The sequence below is a fragment of the Pinus tabuliformis genome, chromosome 2_2, assembly GCF_031772625.1.
Source record: "Pinus tabuliformis cultivar Carrire ecotype Pingquan chromosome 2_2, CPIR1, whole genome shotgun sequence".
NCBI classification, from domain to species: Eukaryota; Viridiplantae; Streptophyta; class Pinopsida; order Pinales; family Pinaceae; genus Pinus; species Pinus tabuliformis.
The window spans coordinates 672,758,844-672,777,944 of record NC_142300.1 but is presented as its reverse complement, the minus strand read 5'-3'; the positions used below and the strand labels follow the sequence as shown (position 1 = coordinate 672,777,944).

The following is a 19,101-nucleotide window of genomic DNA, read 5'->3' as shown; positions in this document are numbered from 1 at the left end:
TGTGCTGTCCATATTGTTTTGACTTTACTGGAGCGAAGAAAGGGGGAGTTTGCCCAAAGGGCCAAGAAATCAACTTCCGTGGGACAGAGGAGCGAGAGGAATGGCAGAGAAATTTCAATTTCTTTTATAAAAATAAAATCTCAGTATTCACGAGCTCTAACGCCATCCTTATCCTTATTGACTGGACTAAATGGGTCTGAAGATGTTGGAATTTTGTGGAAACATAATGTTTGAATAAAGTTGATTTAATGTCCTCGAATTCCACACAAGAGTTCTTTATATATGGGCCGTTGTACATAGCCAACAGCACACAACTCCCGGGCATTGAAGGATTTTGCAGTGGGAGAGGTGAAAATGGATGTTCCTGTGGTATTATTATTACTTCTGTGCATGGTTGCCTCTGGGCCTGCAGCAACGTATTCCCATTCTCATCATCGCCAAGATCATCATCCCTATCTGTATTCCCATACTCATCATCATGAGGGATCACATGGCTTTACTTCGCTTCCTGAACGCATGGTGGAGGAAGGTGAATTGGTAGCGTCATCAATGGACCTGGATGCGCTTTTGTCATTCAAAAAGTCCATAACAGCAGATCCGTATGGCATCCTCTTCGACTGGACGGCGGAGAACTCCGAGACCATATGCTCCTCATGGTATGGTATCAGCTGCATACCTCATACCAAAAGAGTAGTGGGTATAGAGTTGGTTGAAGAAGATTTGGAAGGTACTCTTTCTCGGTCCATTGGCCACCTTTCGTTGCTGCACTCTTTGAATGTTTTTGCGAACCTTTCATTGTTGCACTTTTTGAATGTTTTTGCTAATTCTTTTGCAGGAAGAATTCCACCCAACTTTGGCGAGATGAAAGTGTTGCGAACACTCAATCTGAGCAAAAATTGGCTCTCGGGTCCTATTCCAGCAGAGTTGGGCCTGCTTAAGGCGTTGCGAACACTTGACCTGAATCGAAATCAGCTCTCAAGTTCTATTCCAGCAGAACTGGGCCTGCTTAAAGCGTTGCGAACGCTTGACCTGAGTGAAAATATGCTCTCAAGTTCTATTCCAGCAGAACTGGGCCTGCTTAAAGCGTTGCGAACGCTTGACCTGAGTGAAAATATGCTCTCCAGTTCTATTCCAGCGGAATTGGGCCGGCTGCAGAATCTACAGTCCCTTGCTCTTGACTACAATGATTTCTCTGGAAGGATACCACGAGAGTTGGGTAACTTGACACAACTTACTCACCTATCCATATCCCGTGATAATATGCTGGGTTCTATTCCTTGTGAGATATTCTCTCTTCCCCTCCAAAGTCTTTCTCTTTATCAGAACTTCAGCGTACCTGAAGCCATTGTTAATTTGACATCCTTGACTGAGCTATACATATATTACAATAGTTTCACTAAAATACCTAGAGTTATTTCCAGTGTACCTAAGTTGACCAATTTAGCTCTTTCATCCTTTTATGGAAATAACCTTTCTATCAACATACTTAAAGTCCTTGCCAATTTGACCACATTGACTTACTTAGACCTTTCTGGAAATGGTCTTAGTGATGACGTATTTAGAACCATTGCCAAGTTGACCACATTGACTTACTTAGACCTTTCCTCAAACATGCTTACTAATAATATATATGTAGCTATTTCCAATTTGACTCAATTGACCACTCTAGATCTTTCTACAAACAATTTCATTGGTAGCATCCCTGTAACCCTTTCCAATTTGACTCGATTGACCTCTCTAGATCTTTCTTTTAACAATTTCACTGGTAGCATCCCTGTAGCCCTTGGCAATTTGACTCACTTGACCTCCCTAGACCTTTTCAAAAACAAGCTCACAGGTAGCATCCCTATATCCCTTGCCAAATTGACTCAATTAACCAACCTATATCTTTCTTACAACAAGCTCACTGGTAGCATCCCTGTAGCCCTTGGCAATTTGACTCAATTGACCGACCTAAGTCTTTCTACAAACAAGCTCACTGGTAGCATCCCTGTAGCCCTTGGCAATTTGACTCACTTGACCTCCCTAGATCTTTCTGTAAACAACCTCGCTGGTAGCATCCCTGTAGCCCTTGGCAATTTGACTCAATTGACCGAACTATATCTTTCTGAAAATAAGCTGAGTGGTACCATTCCCATATCCCTTGCCAAATTGACTCAATTGACCGCCCTATATCTTTCTAAAAACAAGCTCACTGGTAGCATCCCTGAAGCTATTACCAATTTAAGGAACCTCGAAGACCTTGATCTTTCAAACAACAATCTTACAGGGACAATTCCGAGAGCCATAGGAAAGCTTCATTCATTACAATACTTAGGATTGTATTCAAACAAGTTAAATGGGTTCATCCCATATACCATAGGTCACTTAAAGGCTCTCAAGTACCTTTCTTTATATAACAACAGCTTTTCGGGGAGTATTCCAAATAGTATTAATGATTTGAATTCACTTGGAATATTAGATCTATCAGAAAACAACTTGAAGGGGACAATTCCTAATGGCTTTGGAAATTGCACTAATATGAGAGTCTTCTCTGCTCATTCTAATAACTTATTTGGGGTACTGCCCACATCTTTGGCCAATTGTACCCATCTTAAGCAGCTAGATTTAAGTAGAAATGGATTGACTGGGGAACTCCCTCTGTACTTGACATTTCTTCATGACTTGAAAGTTTTAAGCCTTGGTTATAATAATCTGCATGGTTGTATTCCTCAGCACATGACAAATCTCACCAAATTGCATGTGTTGGATTTGTCCAACAACAGATTCAGTGGAAGCATACCAGATCATCTTGAGAGACTCTCCAAATTTTCAAATGTGTCAATTGAGGATGATGAGTCAGATATAGAAATAGAATTTGATATGAAAGGGTTTGAGAATGTGTTGTTATATCCGTCAGATGAAGAAATAGAAATTGATATGAAAGGGTTTGAGTATGAGTTGTCATATCTCTCGCCTACAAATACTATATTTGATTTGTCTTGTAATAATCTTACAGGAGAAATCCCTGCAAGCATTGGTAGTATGAACCACTTGCGGTTGTTGAATTTATCTTGGAATCATTTGGAAGGGAAAATACCTGCAACTCTTAGTCAAATATCTACCTTGGAGCAATTGGATTTGGCACATAATAATTTGGGTGGACCAATCCCTGAAGAACTCTCTGAGTTACACGAGTTAGCTGTTCTAGATGTTTCATCAAACAACCTTTGCGGGAAAATTCCAACAGGGACACAATTTTCTACTTTCAATGTAACTTCCTTTCAAAATAATACGTGCTTATGGGGTTGTCCTTTAGATTCATGTAATGAATATGAAAGACAAGAAACAAATGGCCAGAATGCTATTAACAATAGTAATGTAACAGTGGGATGGCTAAGTCAACTCAAAGAAAATATATCATTGATAGCATTGGTTATAGGAATGGGGATTGGATTTGGGGGAGTGGTTAGTTTCTTTGTGTTATGTAAAAGAGCTAATCATTGGGTTATGTCCCCAAACATACCACGCCCTTTTTTTGGGGTATATCGATTCCCTACTTAGAATGGGCTTACTAGCCCAAAGATTTCACTTTATTGTACAAGGAAATAAAGTATAGTTGAAGTTCATTATATATAATTATATATATCATGGTTTAAAATCTATAGTGCAATACATAGAATATTTTATATCAACCTAAATGTAGCATAACTCTCCATTTGCTATTTGCTATGTTTTCATTGTTAAAATGATCAGTGTAGTTACTTGTTTTCTTTTAGTTAATGGTATGCATTAATACAATATTATCATTTGAGTCGACAAGAGCATTATACAACCTAGTTAACATGAACCGCTATGTTAACTAATTTATTCTAATATGAACTTTATAATTTTTTTAAAGTGGAGGATGAAGTAATATTGATATATATTTAAAGATATATTGAAAAACAAAAAATGATGATGTGGTTTATAAATAAAATATTGCAATACTCATGTTAATTAAAATATTTCAATGTCAATTATGTATATAATAGTACAACTATATAAATTAAATGACGGGCAATAGACATCAATTCACTATGCCAAGAAGGGCCCAATATGAAGGTGACGTGTGATTTTGTCTATGTTCAATGAGGAGTTGACACATATTCCTCTTAAAATAAACAACATATTATCTAAATAGAAAAGCAATGAATATGCATGTTTAGTCAATTTTAAGTAAAAGCATTATAAAACATCAATAATCTCAGCCCTACTATGTCCAATCATGTGGTAAAAATACGTCACGTACTCTTAGTCCTAAATAAAATATTTGGATGTCCACATGCCATAATATAATTTTGTATCAACTTTAAAAAGAGGTAAAGTAATTACAAGTAAAAAACATGGGCGTGTAAGATATTTAAACCTTATATTTTTCAAAAATATTTCAACAGATAATTTAAATAAACTGGAAATCTATATATATATATATATAACAAAAAAACTATTTTAATGTGGAAAATCTAGTACATAGATAAAATGTCTCAATGAGCATGTTATGCAAAATATTTTAATAACAAATTTATATATACTATATATTGCTTTAAAAATTTGTCTATATATCATATAAAGCAATTGCAAAAAAAATAAGTTTTATGGATAAAACATTCAAAATCATATTAGTATTTTACTTTTTTTCCCATATATATATATATATATATATATATATATATATATATATATATATATATATTCAATTTTCCCTAAAATCTAACACAAAATTTTTGAACTTGCAAATTTAAATTATGTACTCTATATTGCATTTGAAAATACAATTTAGACAATGAAAAAAAAAGATATATATATAAAGATGCAATTTTTATTTTTATTTTGAATAGGTTTGATCCCTCTAGGAGCATGTTAGGTATGTGCTTAAGATTTACCTATAGTGGTAATAGGCATTGAACCAATTACTATATCATATTTCTCAAGTTGCTAAAACTAAAAAAAAACATAAGAGTTAACTAAACTATAACATTTAAAATTATTATTATTATTGATAAAAATAATTAATAAATAAGTTAAACTTATATACATATTTTTAAAACATGTAACAAGATTCTTAACTATGGATATTAGCACTTAGTTTATCATGGATATTTTTAATATGTAAATAGGATTTGCTGTAATATCATAGCTTATCATAGCACATGCCCAAATATCTATAATTCATTTCATATGACATTGTTTTTAATATGAGATTTTTTTAATTAATGAATTTAATTAGAAGGGAAAAAATGCATAACTATTTCGGAAATTATGTACACTAAAAATATTTTAGAATATTCTATAGAGATTAAATCCCTACCCTCCACTTAATAATTATTGATAATTAAATTAAAACTTTGATTATTCTACATTTTGTTAGGGATTCAATTTTGTCTAAAATTTAACAAAGTTCTACTGGAATTACAAATTCAAGTTGTGTAGTCTACACAATAAGTGAGAATTTTCAAAACATTAAATCCCTTTATGATTTCAAAATTTAAATTTAAACAATGGAAAATTGCACATGGGGCATCTAATGGTTGTCTCTCTATATACATGCATAAGTAGAGAGAGAGAAGTAATATAGATTCACTTTAACCACATATCTATCAAGCCCTGAGAAGGATCATCTCTCAAGATGCATATATTTTCTCAAGTTTTCCATTTTAAAAGAGGTTTGTACCTCAAAAGATTTGATCCCTCAAGATACTTACTAGGTCCATGGTTAAAATAGATCTATACATGTTTTAAAAATATATTGTAAAGTAATTTTTTTTATAAAACTTATTTTTGTCAATAAATTCCTATAATTTACATTCAAATAAGTGGTAATTTTATCTATCATGAGTGAGACGAATGGGGTGTTTTAGTTAAGAAATAAAAAATGTTGATTTTATTTATCAAAAGGAATTTTGATTAAATGAAAAGTAAACAGATAAATTGTTAAATATGTATGTTTGTTAATACTATATAGGTTTTAATACGGTTAGCACTCCGTAATTTCTCTAGGCCAAAGAGAGAAAATCAAAGGTAACCACAAACCGATTGGAAGATGGAATATAGCCCATCCAGCTTCAGAGAGGGTTCTCTCTTTCTACTCAATCACTAAATACCAGTTTTACTGAAGAACAATGGCTATATCTTTGGAAAATAGCAAAGTTTATAAGTGTGGTGGCAATGCAGAGAAAAACCCATTGGACATGAAGTTAGTAAAAGCTAAAATCAATGACGTGGTGGATGCTTGGTGAATCGGGAAAATTTGTTTAGAGGAAAGATAGAAACACTTCCTTATGCCAATTAATAGTTGCAAATGTGAGAAAAATAAATAAAGTAGATAAACATCTCAAGGTGTCAAACAATGAATGAATCTTAAAATGATTACAAGAAGAAAAACATATGGAATGTCTAAATGACTTTAAGAGATCACCATTAATTAGATGAATTTTGAAACAAGTTTTTATTTTAAACATCATAGGAAGAAATATGATACACACAGAATAGGAAACATACACATAAGAGAGCTGAATCACATGAATCTCTGAAGAGATTTAACCAGGTACTTTTGATCCACCAAGTTCATTAAAACTCATAAAATAATTATGATATGCGCCAAAAATAAGTCTTCTCACACTTTCCTAAACCACCTCCCTATACATTCGTTTGCATATGCCTTATATATTTTTAATGATAATATTAAATCCAAATTAGTGGATTTGGAATTTCTAAATATAGAGATTAGTTGTTGGAAAAAAATCATGAAAATGAACCTAAATGAATTTGTTACAATGAAGTTTGGAATAACTAAGAGCTGGAGTATTCGATTTGGAAGAGGTTGCCAAGTGTTTTGAGTAGTTAGAGGTTGATGAACCTTATCCCCTAAATTTGGAAACTAATGGCCACTTTTCAGCGTCTTCAAAATTGGTTTTGGAAGCTTTGGAGTTGAATATGATGGTCAAATAGTTGACCATCCAAAAGCACAACGACTGAATTTTTTGAATATATCCTAAATGCTAATCCGGATTGAGATGATTTTTTGGTAGAAATTTAATATCACTATATCCCTCCCCCCACAAATTTTGAGAAAAATCTAACTCACGGATCTCGATAAAATCCAAAAATGGTTGTACATAACGTGGCTCATAATGGTTGACAAAATTTCTTTTTTGTAATGTTGCATAAATTCCATGAATGAATACGTCTACGATGCAAAATCAAATTCCAAAGTTGGAGAGGTGCTTTTCAAAATTCTGCCCGGAAAGGGAAAGACGGGGAGATGGATTTGCGAAATCGAAAGACTATTCTATGGACTTGACTTGGGAAATTGAAAGGCTATTCTATTGACTTGACTTAAGGGAGATAGAGCCGAGGCATCTAACGCCCTCCATATTTTGTAGACCTGTGTTTGACAGTTTACGGAGACTCAGGAGGTCTAACGCAATGTTCAAACAATGAGAGGTTTTCCACTGTGCAGCTGCTCTTGTGTTACAGTTAAAGATCTTTCTATCTGGTTTTTGGGCATTAATAAATCTCTAGTCAACCTGCTATAGTTCCCAGTTTAGCTGTATTTTTTGAATATACCACAGTTTTTTTCTTCTGTCCGGATCCTATCTACGACCCATGTCCATCTGTTAAATCCTCTCCGGGTCTTTCTTGGGTTTTTGAGGGACAAAACCTCTCGGCGCTTCCCCTCCTTACCTCACAACTACCAGGTTGATTCACATAATGCTCTGCGCTCTAGTCAAGAAAATTAGAGCTTCTTTCTACATTTTCCGACCATGTCAAGATTTCAGATTCAGAATTGGGAAATGGTGGATTGTTTTACAGTGCTGCTGCTGCTGCATTGACTGCAACAACTGCTTCGAAGCTTAACGCTCTCTCCGGGAGGCTTTGAGCTTTCCGGTTGTTTTTTTCCGGCCCTTTTCAAATCCTGTTTTTTCCGGCACTTCGTCATAACTCCTCACCCTCCTCTCCGCAGCCTCTGCCCCCCTCTGTTCACCACCCTGCATGGGTCTCGCGTTTTTGGCGGTTACATATCGTCACCTAGATCATTCCTTGTCAGTTTTTGGCCATCTACCTTGTCGGGACTTGGGCTCAGTCAATTCTCCGTACCTCATTCCAGCTCCTTCCTTTTACCAACGTCTTCCATCCAGGCATCTCTCTCCGTCGGTGTCTTTTTCGACGGTTCCTAATTAAGTTTTCGATTGTTCGGGGTCCCTTCCTTGGATCTCCCCACAGTCCTTTCGGGATCTCTCTCTGGCCTCGGGATGGCCGCGGAAAGTGACTCCCCCGGTACAAAGGCTCTTCTGGCGGCGGCCATTGAAACTGAAGAGGCTATCTATGCTGCTAGTGGGAATCCCGGCTGGCAAGACACTCTGTCAGGTTCCCTCCCCTCTCGGCTAAGGGATCCTCCCTTCTTCGCTTCTCATCAACAGCTGTTACGTCGGCACAAAATCAAAGCTCCCGCCAAGACAGTCCCACCCCCAAAGGCGGTCACGATCTCGAGGACTTCCTTGACTGAGCGTATAGACAGCCTCCAGAAACTCGCTCTTGTTGGGAAATGGTTCTTCCCAGAACTGGCTGAAGCGGACATGAGAGCATGGATTACAAAATCGTGGGTGCCTATCATTGGGTACACCCCCATTATCTCTCGCATGATGAAAGAGTGGTACTCTTTCCACTTCCAAAAACAGGAGGATTTACAAAAGGTTTTGGACAAACCGTGGGTATCTGGACGGAGTTTCCTATCGCTCTCAAGGTGGTATATGGGCTTCGACCCTCTAAAGAATACTCCCTCCCATTGCTTGATTTGGTTAAAGCTCCCCAATCTCCCGCTCCAGCTTTGGACGCAGGAATCACTTGAATCAATTGGCAACGCAATAGGGAAATTCATCTACGTTGATCCATGGATTCGCGGGGAAAAGGACAAGCGCATTGCTTGGATCCTCATTGAGCGGCCTTATAAAGGTGGCTATCCCGAACAGTTGGAAATTATATGGGAAGGATCCCATATCTATCAGAGAATTGACTTCTGGGGCATCCCTTTCAGATGCTCCACATGCCACCGCACAGGCCATCTCCAAGCCGACTGCAAATACAGGCGTCAGAGGCCCCTCCGCTCTTTAAAGATCAAAGACCCTCACTCCATTTCTGATAGTGACAGTCTCTCAGGGAGGCAATTCACCTTCAAATCCTCTGATCATGTCAGCAAGGGAGAATCGCCAAACCTTGCCGACTTTAAAAGCCCCCCGCTGTCCCCCCCTCTTAAGAACATGGCTGCCTTCTCCTGCCCCCCCATCCCCGAGCAGCCAGATGAGAATTCGGTCCCCTCCCCGCCTCCCCTAAATGTCGCAGATTTCGTTGTCGGCTCCCACCCCATTCAAATTTCCTCGTCCCCACCATCTCCTATAACCAAAGACACTCTTCCTTCTTCGACCCCCTTCAACTCCCCTGCCTCCTCCCCTCTCAACGAGCCGGACAACGACATCGAACATCTACTGAACCGCCACCCTCCCATTCTTGAACCGCTCACTATCCACAAGCCCGCCTTCCCTTCTATCAGTCCCGCCTCAGCCAAGAACATTACTGTCCGCAAAAAAACCAGAGGTGGCAGCAGGCACTTTAGAGGTCGCTCGATTGCCACAGAATTGGGCGTCATCAATCTCCCCCTCATCGACGTTCCCATTCTCGAATCTCCCCCCCCTCAGCCTCTTAGAGCATGTCAGGCTGGCAGTACTTCAAAATGACCTTCCTCGTCTCTTATAACATCCGGGGTTTAGGAATGGCCCCCAAATACTTGGCTCTGAAAGCCACATTCCTATCGGAAAGGCCATATATCATCTTTGTACAAGAAACCATGCACTCCAGCTCATCTTCAATTGCTTTCTTCAGGAAAATGTTTCCGTCTTGGCACATGTCAGCGATCAGTGCTGAGGGCCTGTCGGGTGGTCTGGTATCCTTATGGAACCCCCTGATGGTCAAAGCGAATGCCTACAAATGTCAAGCTGGCATACTCCTCTCTGCTCACATTCGGGGAAGGCCCCGCCCAATTAATTTGCTCAATGTATATGCGCCCTACAAGAACAGAACCCCCTTCTGGGACTCTCTTCTCCTCTCAGGCATCCTTGACATTCAATCTCTCATCATTGCAGGTGACCTCAATTTCACGCTCAGCTCACGGGAATGTTGGGGCCGATGCTTGCCCATGGACAGTCTAGCAGTTAAAATGCGGGGAGAGCTCCTCAATAAAGATCTGGTCGACATCCCTCCGGCTATCATGGCCCCTACGTGGGACAATGGAAGACTCGGCAATGCTTACATCGCCAAGCGAATTGATCATTTCCTACTGTCATCTTCTATCATCAATGACTGGGGGATGCCCATTGCTAAAACTGGAGATGCCACAACATCCGATCACAAGCCCATTTCTCTGGAATGGGTCATTGATAATCGAAGGAAAGGATACTCCTTCAAGTTCAATACTGTGCACTTACAGGATCTATCTTTCGAGGCCTTTGTCAAAGCCGCCTGGGGACAAATTACTCTTGCTGAGGACGCTCCCTTCCTCACCTTTCAGGATAAAATTGACAAACTCAGGGAAAGAGTCAAATCTTGGCAATACAGGAAAAAAGAATACGACTCCAGGGAATTAAGCAACATCTTGAGGGAAATTTCTCACATCTCGTCCTCCATCCCGTCGGATGGCCTCTCCTTTGAAAAGAAGGTTCTCCTTTGGTCCCTCGAGAAAAAGAAACAAGATTTGCTCCTAAAAGAAGAGACCACATGGAGATTGAAAAGTCGAGCCCTCTGGCTCCAACAGGGCGACAGGAACACTAAGTTTTTCCACAACTTCGCCAGCGCGCGCAGAAGAAGGAATTCGATTTGGAGTATCAATGACTCGATGGGTAATACCCTCAATTCTCAGCATGACATCTCTGCTGCGGCCACATCATTCTTCAGAAGCCAATATAAACGTCAGCATAGCGACATCTACGACATGATGTGGGCGGTTAACCACCTCCCCACTATGTTCGATGAAGCAACTAATGATCTCTTCCTCAGGCCTATTTCGGAGGACGAACTCTCTTGCATCATAAAAGGTTTCAAGAAGGACAAGAGCCCCGACCCTGACGGCATTCCAATAGAGTTCTACTCTCACTTTTTTGATCTTCTCAAAGTCGATCTCCTCAATATGGTTAATGCTACATGCCAAGCTGGGAACATCAACAGCGCTCTATCGGCCACCTTCATTGCCTTAATTCCTAAGAAAGAAAATCCATCTTCCTTCGGGGATTACAGGCCCATTGCCCTGTGCAATGCTCTTTATAAGATCATCTCCAAGATTATTGTTGAGCGCTTGAAAAAAACTCTCAGTGCTTTTATATCTCCTCAACAACACGCTTTTTTAAAGGATCGGCTCATCCTAGATGCTGTTGCCCTTGCTCAAGAAGGTCTTTTCGCCATCGACTCAAAAAACATCGATGCGGCTGCCCTTAAGATTGATCTAACAAAGGCTTTTGACTGTGTCAGTTGGAGCTTCATCCGAGTTCTTCTTGCAAAAATTGGACTCTCGCCGCGTGCTTGCAGCTGGATCATGGCATGTGTGGAATCCGTTCACTTCTCAGTCATTATCAATGGCATTCCTTCTACCTTCTTCCAAGCAGAAAGAGGCCTCCGACAGGGATGTCCACTGTCCCCTCTCCTCTTCATATTGGTCATGAACTCTCTTAGCTCGCATATCAATCTTGCTGTCTCTCAGGGGAGGTGTAAGGCCGTAAAGATCTGTAAGAATATCTCTCTCTCTCATAACTTCTTTGTTGATGACATTCTCATCTTTGCCATGCTTTGCAAGTCTTCTTGGGCATGCTTATTCATTATCTTTCAGAAGTTTCGTGCCGCTTCCGGTCTTCTTATCAACAGTGACAAATCCAAGCTTTTCCACAACAATTCCAACCTTGCTACTGCCCTTTGGGTAGTGGCCAGATTCGGCATCAACCTTGCTCTCCTATCCGACGGCCTCCCATATCTGGGCTTCCGACTCAAAGTCAAAAACAACAAATTTGCTGATTGGTTATGGCTCATTGATAGATTCTACAGCAAAATCTCTAGATGGGAATTGAGACTCTTATCACTTGCTGGCCGTTTTGTCCTTGTCCAAGCGGTACTTTCCCAATTAGCAGTATACTGGGGCCACCTTTTCGTCCTCCCTGCTAAAGTTCATAAAATCATTCAATCTACTGCCGCTAATTTCTTATGGGGAGGCCACTCTTATCAATCGAAAATTCATCTTGCAAAGATGGATCTCATCACCCTCCCAAAAAAGAATGGAGGCTGGGGCCTTATACACATGCGACGTTTTGGAAACGCGCTCATTTGCAAATCCATGCACAGAGCCTTCTTCGGGAACAGCCTATGGTCTGCTCTAATCAAACAGAAGTACTTAAAGGGTCGGAATTTAGAATTCTGGCTTCGAAGATCCTCTCTTGGGATATGTCATGGATCGCCCATCTGGTGTTGCTTCCGCAAGAATCAACGGTTTCTCTTCAGTATTCTCAAATGGACATTCTTTTCTGGCACAAACGTTTATATTGCACTCGACCCTACCCTTCACAACCTTGAATCCCATATCTCCCCGGCCCTTCTCACCTTTTTTCATTCCAGGGGCATCTTCACTTGGTCCAAGCTCATAGATTCGTGGTCCTCTCTATCGCCCATCTGGAAATCGGATCAACAGCTCCTTATTCCCCTCCCCCTTCGACCACTTTGGTCCTCCGCCATCCTTCATTTCTCCAGCCTGAATATCCTTCAAATGGGGACTCACGACAACCTCATCTGTTCCACAGACTCCAACATCCATCCCATCACCGTTAAGCGACTATACTCCGCCCTCTCTTCACTCACCCCGCCCCATCCCTCCCCCTTCCCTCAAAACCTCTGGAAAGCCAAGTGCCCCCTCAAATCCACTCTTTTTGGCTGGCTTCTCTTTCATAATAGGAACCTCGTCTGGGATGTGCTTCAATCAAAAGGGTGGCAGGGACCAAGTCAATGCTGTTTCTGCCGTTTGGAGTTGGAATCGAACGTCCACATGTTCTTCCAATGCTCTATCACCTCTACTATTTGGATCGAGTTGTCATCCAGCTATGGTTTTACAGTCCCTCTCTTCACCTCGGTTATGGACGCCTTTCTCTGGTGGTCTTCTCAGCGACCCTTGTGGAACGCCATCTTCCTTCTCACGGTTTGGCATGTCTGGAAGTGGAGGTGCAGCTGTGTTTTTCAGGACTCCCATCCACATTTACAGTCCATCATTTCTCTGATCACTAGTTCCTTGCCTCCAGATTAGTCAACATCTGTCGACGGCTCTTTTCAGATGCCGGTCTCACTCATGGGTAGCACTTTATATATCTTTATCTCTTCATATCAGCATTCTGTTTATATGTGATATTTTGATTCTACGTTCCATGTAACTGATCTAAATGATCTATATCCTTCCTTTTTGCTCCATCGACGAAATATCTGTTCGATGCGTCTAACATGCTCGTCGGCCTCTTATCGGCCCATACTATCATGTAATTAACAGATAGCTTATATGATCTCAATATAACAAATATAGTTTTTTTCCTCTGAAAAAAATATTTTGTAGACCTGTCATATTCTTCTTCCCCAGTTTTGGATCGGTTTAACAGCCCACCTGCCATCAACAACTTACCATCCAGTACGCTTTTAATAAAATTTACGAACAATTTCGATATTTTAGTAACGAGTTACTGTTTTCTCCTCATATATATCTCAACATGGGAAAAATTTTCATATTTGACTGTTATTACCGAAGACTGAATCCTCAACATTTTTGGAGGTTAAGTTTAATTTATTTATTAATTTTTATCGGAACAAAGAAAATTTAAAAATAAAATAATTATAATTAAATTGTTTTAATAATTTATTCTTGTGATTTAAAAAGAGATATTATTTTATATTTTATTATTAAATTATTTGTGTTAATATATATTTATGGAATTTATTGAAAATAATTTTATTTTTTATAATTAATATTTTAGAAATTTTCCATATCAAAATGATTATCCTCTGATTTAATCTTTAATTTCAAAATGAATTTAATGAAAAATAGCATCAGACTTTCAAGTAAAAACATAAAAATATGTTTTACAGTAAATATGGATTTATGTTTTATAAAAATCTTATTAAAAGGAAGGAAACCAAATGTACGAAAAGTGTGTTGCTTACATTCCATGAACGAAGACGTGTACGTTGCAAAATCAAATTGGAAAGGGTGTGCGTTGGAAGACTCAAATTCCAAACGTTGTGCATGAGAAGAGGTGCCTTTGTGAATTATTTTGGGAAATTGAAAGGCTTGTGAATTATTTTTGTAGATGTGTCGTATTCTCCTTTATTTTCTTCCGATTTTTTTGGACGGGTAAAATGGCCACCAGCCATCACACTTTCAAATGTCTTATTTTAGCTATGATGATCTATTTTAATAAAAGACATATGATCATCTATTTTAATTATTTTATAAACTCTCTTTCCTGCGAATTAAATAAATAAATTTTATAATTGTGAACAGCAGCGAGCGTTGATGCGTATTTCAAGTGATTGTGATGACCAGAGATGTTGATGCAACATTGCAGTTTTGTCAAACTCCATCGTCCGTCAAACGTTGAGTTGCAGATACAAAACGGGTAAAAACTAAAGATGGAGAAATAGATTTGGGAAAGTGGAAGGCAATTACAGAGCTCTGGGTGTATTCAATTGACTTGACTTGAGTGAGGCACAGGGGCCCAAAAATTGACGTGAATGGGGCAGAGGGATGAGGAACCCAGGCGGAAGTTTCTTCATGTTCAGAAAATCCTCCCAAGCCTGAGCTGTTCAGAGAGTTTAAGGTCCTCCCAAGCCTGTGCTGTCCATATTGTTTTGACTTTACTGGAGCGAAGAAAGGGGGAGTTTGCGCAAAGGGCCAAGAAATCGACTTTCGTGGGACAGTGGAGCGAAAGGAATGGCAGAGAAATTTCAATTTCTTTTATAAAAATAAAATCTCAGTATTCACAGACTCTAACGCCATCCTTATCCTTATTGACTGGACTAAATGGGGCTGAAGATGTTGGAATTTTGTGGAAACATAAGGTTTGAATAAAGTTGATTCAATGTCCTCGAATTCCACACAAGAGTTCTTTATATATGGGCCGTTGTACATAGCCAACAGCACACAACTCCCGGGCATTGAAGGATTTTGCAGTGGGAGAGGTGAAAATGGATGTTCCTGTGGTATTATTATTACTTCTGTGCATGGCTGCCTCTGGGCCTGCAGCAACGTATTCCCATTCTCATCATCGCCAAGATCATCATCCCTATCTGTATTCCCATACTCATCATCATCATGAGGGATCACATGGCTTTACTTCGCTTCCTGAACGCATGGTGGAGGAAGCTGAATTGGTAGTGTCATCAATGGACACCCACGATAAAACGGATTTGGATGCGCTCTTGTCATTCAAAAAATCCATCACATGGGACCCGTATGGCGTCCTCTCCAACTGGACGGCGAAGAACTCGGAGAACATATGCTCCTCATGGTATGGTATCAGATGCAGACTTCATACCAAAAGAATAGTGGCTATAGAGTTGGTTGGAAAATATTTGGAAGGTACTCTTTCCCTGTCCATTGGAAACTTTTCATTGCTGCACTCTTTGAATGTTTTTGCCAACCTTTCATTGTTGCATTTTTTGAATGTTTTTGCTAATTCTTTCGCAGGAAGAATTCCACCCGAATTTGGTGAGCTGAAAGTGTTGCAAACACTTAATCTGAGCAGAAATTCGCTCTCGGATCCTATTCCAGCACAGTTGGGCCAGCTTAAAGCGTTGAGAACACTTGACCTGAGTGAAAATATGCTCTCCAGTTCTATTCCAGCGGAATTGGGCCAGCTTAAAGATTTGCGAACGCTTGACCTGAGTGAAAATGGGCTCTCAAGTTCTATTCCAGCGGAACTGGGCCAGCTGCAGAATCTACAGTCCCTTGTTCTTGACCACAATGATTTCTCTGGAAGGATACCACGAGAGCTGGGTAATTTGACACAACTTACTCACCTATCCATATCTCGTGGTCATATGCTGGGTTCTATTCCTTGTGAGATATTCTCTCTTCCCCTCCGAAGTCTTTCTCTTTATCAGAACTTCCGCGTACTTGAAGCCATTGTTAACTTGACATCCTTGACTGAGCTATACATATATGACAATAGTTTCACTAAAGTACCTAGAGTTATTTCCAGTTTACCTAAGTTGACCAATTTAGCTCTTTCATATTTTTATGGAAATAACCTTTCTATCAACATACTTAAAGTCGTTGCCAATTTAACCACATTGAATTACTTAGACCTTTCTGGAAATGGTCTTAGTGATGACATATTTAGAACCATTGCCAAGTTGACCACGTTGACTTACTTAGACCTTTCCTCAAACATGCTCACTAATAATATATTTGTACCCATTTCCAATTTGACTCAATTGACCACTCTAGATCTTTGTGGAAACAATTTCATTGGTAGCATCCCTGTAACCCTTTCCAATTTGACTCGATTGACCTTCTTAAGTCTTGGTTTCAACAATATCACTGGTAGCATCCCTGTAGCCCTTGGCAATTTGACTCACTTGACCTCCCTAGACCTTTCTGAAAACAAGCTCACTGGTAGCATCCCTATAGCCCTTAGCAATTTGACTCACTTGACCTCCCTAGACCTTTCTGAAAACAAACTCATTGGTAACATCCCTATATCCCTTGCCAAATTGACTTACTTGACCTCCCTATATCTTTCTGGAAACAAGCTCACTGGTAGCATCCCTGTAGCCCTTGGCAATTTGACTCACTTGACCTCCCTAGACCTTTCTGAAAACAAACTCATTGGTAACATCCCTATATCCCTTGCCAAATTGACTTACTTGACCTCCCTATATTTTTAAGGAAACAAGCTCACTGGTAGCATCCCTGTAGCCCTTGGCAATTTGACTCAATTGAACTCCCTAGACCTTTCTGAAAACAAGCTCAGTGGTACCATTCCTGTAGCCCTTGGCAATTTGACTCAATTGACCTTCCTAGATCTTCATGCAAACAAGCTCACTGGTAGCATCCCTGTAGCCCTTGGCAATTTGACTCAATTGACCTACCTAGATCTTTCTGGAAACAAGCTCACTGGTAGCATCCCTGAAGCTATTACCAATTTAAGGAACCTTGAATACCTTCATCTTTCAAACAACAATCTTACAGGGGCAATTCCGAGAGCCATAGGAAAGCTTCATTCATTACAGTACTTATATTTGTATTCAAACAAGTTAAATGGGTTCATCCCATATACCATAGGTCACTTAAAGGCTCTCAAGTACCTTTATTTATATAACAACAGCTTTTCGGGGAGTATTCCAAATAGTATTAATGATTTGAATTCACTTGCAGTATTAGATCTATCAGAAAACAACTTGAAGGGGTCAATTCCTAATGACTTTGGGAATTGCACTAATATGCAAGTCTTCTCTGCTCATTCTAACAACTTATTTGGGGTACTTCCCACATCTTTGGCCAATTGTACCCATCTTCAACAACTGGATTTAAGGAGAAATGGATTGACAGGGGAACTCCCTCTGTACTTGACAGATCTTCATGACTTGAAAGTTTTAAGCCTTGGTTATAATAAATTGCATGGTTGTATTCCTCAGCAAATGACAAATCTCACCAAATTGCATGTGTTGGATTTGTCCAACAACAGATTCAATGGAAGCATACCAGTTCATCTTGAGAGACTCTCCAAATTTGCAAATGTGTCAATTGAGGATGATTACGATGATGAAGAAATAGAAATTGATATGAAAGGGTTTGAGTATGAGTTGTCATATCTCTCGCCTACAAATACTATATTTGATTTGTCTTGTAATAATCTTACAGGAGAAATCCCTGCAAGCATTGGTAGTATGAACCACTTGCGGTTGTTGAATTTATCTTGGAATCATTTGGAAGGGAAAATACCTGCAACTCTTAGTCAAATATCTACTTTGGAGCAATTGGATTTGGCACATAATAATTTGGGTGGACCAATCCCTCAAGATCTCTCTGAGTTACATGAGTTGGCTGTTCTAGATGTTTCTTCAAACAAGCTTTGTGGGAAAATCCCAACAGGGACACAATTTTCTACTTTCAATGTAACTTCCTTTCAAAAGAATATGTGCTTATGGGGTTGTCCTTTAGATTCATGTAATGAAGATGAAAGACAAGAAAGAAGCGGTGAGAATGCTATTAACAATAGTAATGTAACAGTGGGATGGCTAAGTCAACTCAATGAAAATATATCATTGATAGCATTGGTTATAGGAATGGGGATTGGATTTGGGGGAGTGGTTAGTATCTTTGTGTTATGTAAAAGAGCTAATCATTGGGTTATGTCCCCAAACATACCACGCCCCTTTTTTGGGGTATATCGATTCCCTACTTAGAATGGGCTTACTAGCCCAAAGATTTCACTTTATTGTACAAGAAAATAAAGTATATATTGAAGTTCATTATATATAAATATATATATCATGGTTTAAAATTTATAGTGCAATAAGTAGAATATTTTATATCAACATAAATGTAGCATAACTCTCCATTTGCTATTTTTTCATTGTTAAAATGATCAGTGTAGTTACTTGTTTTCTTTTAGTTAATGGTATGCATTAATATAATATTATCATTTGAGTCGACAAGAGCATTATACAACCTAGTTAACATGAACCTCTATGTTAACTAATTTATTCTAATATGAACTTTATAATTTTTTTAAAGTGGAGGATGAAGTAATATTGATTTATATTTAAGATATATTGAAAAACAAAAAAATATAATGTATATGATGTGGTTTATAAATAAAATATTGCAATACTCATGTTAATTAAAATATTTCAATGTCAATTATGTATATAATAGTACAACTATATAAATTAAATGACAGGCAATAGACATCAATTCACTATGCCAAGAAGGGCTCAATATGAAGGTGACGTGTGATTTTGTCTATGTTCAATGAGGAGTTGACACATATTCCTCTTAAAATAAACAAC

At 39.0% G+C, this 19,101-nt stretch overlaps 1 protein-coding gene across 3 annotated transcripts; it reads left to right on the top strand.

Moving 5' to 3' along the window:
- Positions 1–47: 47 nt before the first annotated feature.
- On the top strand, positions 48–18,567 carry LOC149194431 (uncharacterized). 3 transcript variants are annotated; one of them, XM_089405085.1, is made up of 3 exons: positions 48–727; positions 836–1,216; positions 17,775–18,567. In XM_089405085.1, exons 1-3 carry the CDS (start codon positions 355–357, stop codon positions 17,861–17,863), a joined length of 843 nt encoding a protein of 280 aa, XP_089261211.1. In that variant the 5' UTR covers positions 48–354; the 3' UTR covers positions 17,864–18,567. The 3 variants fall into 3 exon arrangements, with proteins under 3 accessions (XP_089261211.1, XP_089261210.1, XP_089261209.1); XM_089405084.1 differs by lacking the exon at positions 17,775–18,567 and adding an exon at positions 2,999–3,598 and having other exon boundaries at positions 54–727; XM_089405083.1 differs by lacking the exon at positions 17,775–18,567 and having other exon boundaries at positions 54–727; positions 836–3,598.
- The last annotated feature ends 534 nt before the right edge of the window (positions 18,568–19,101 follow it).

What these genes read in the sequence shown, in the direction of transcription:
- LOC149194431 (XM_089405083.1), top strand. Translation starts at nt 355, where the DNA reads ATGGATGTTCCTGTGGTATTATTATTACTTCTGTGCATGGTTGCCTCT. An exon ending in GGTTGAAGAAGATTTGGAAG is followed by an intron (nt 728 to 835) that starts GTACTCTTTCTC and finishes ATTCTTTTGCAG; the next exon opens with GAAGAATTCCACCCAACTTT.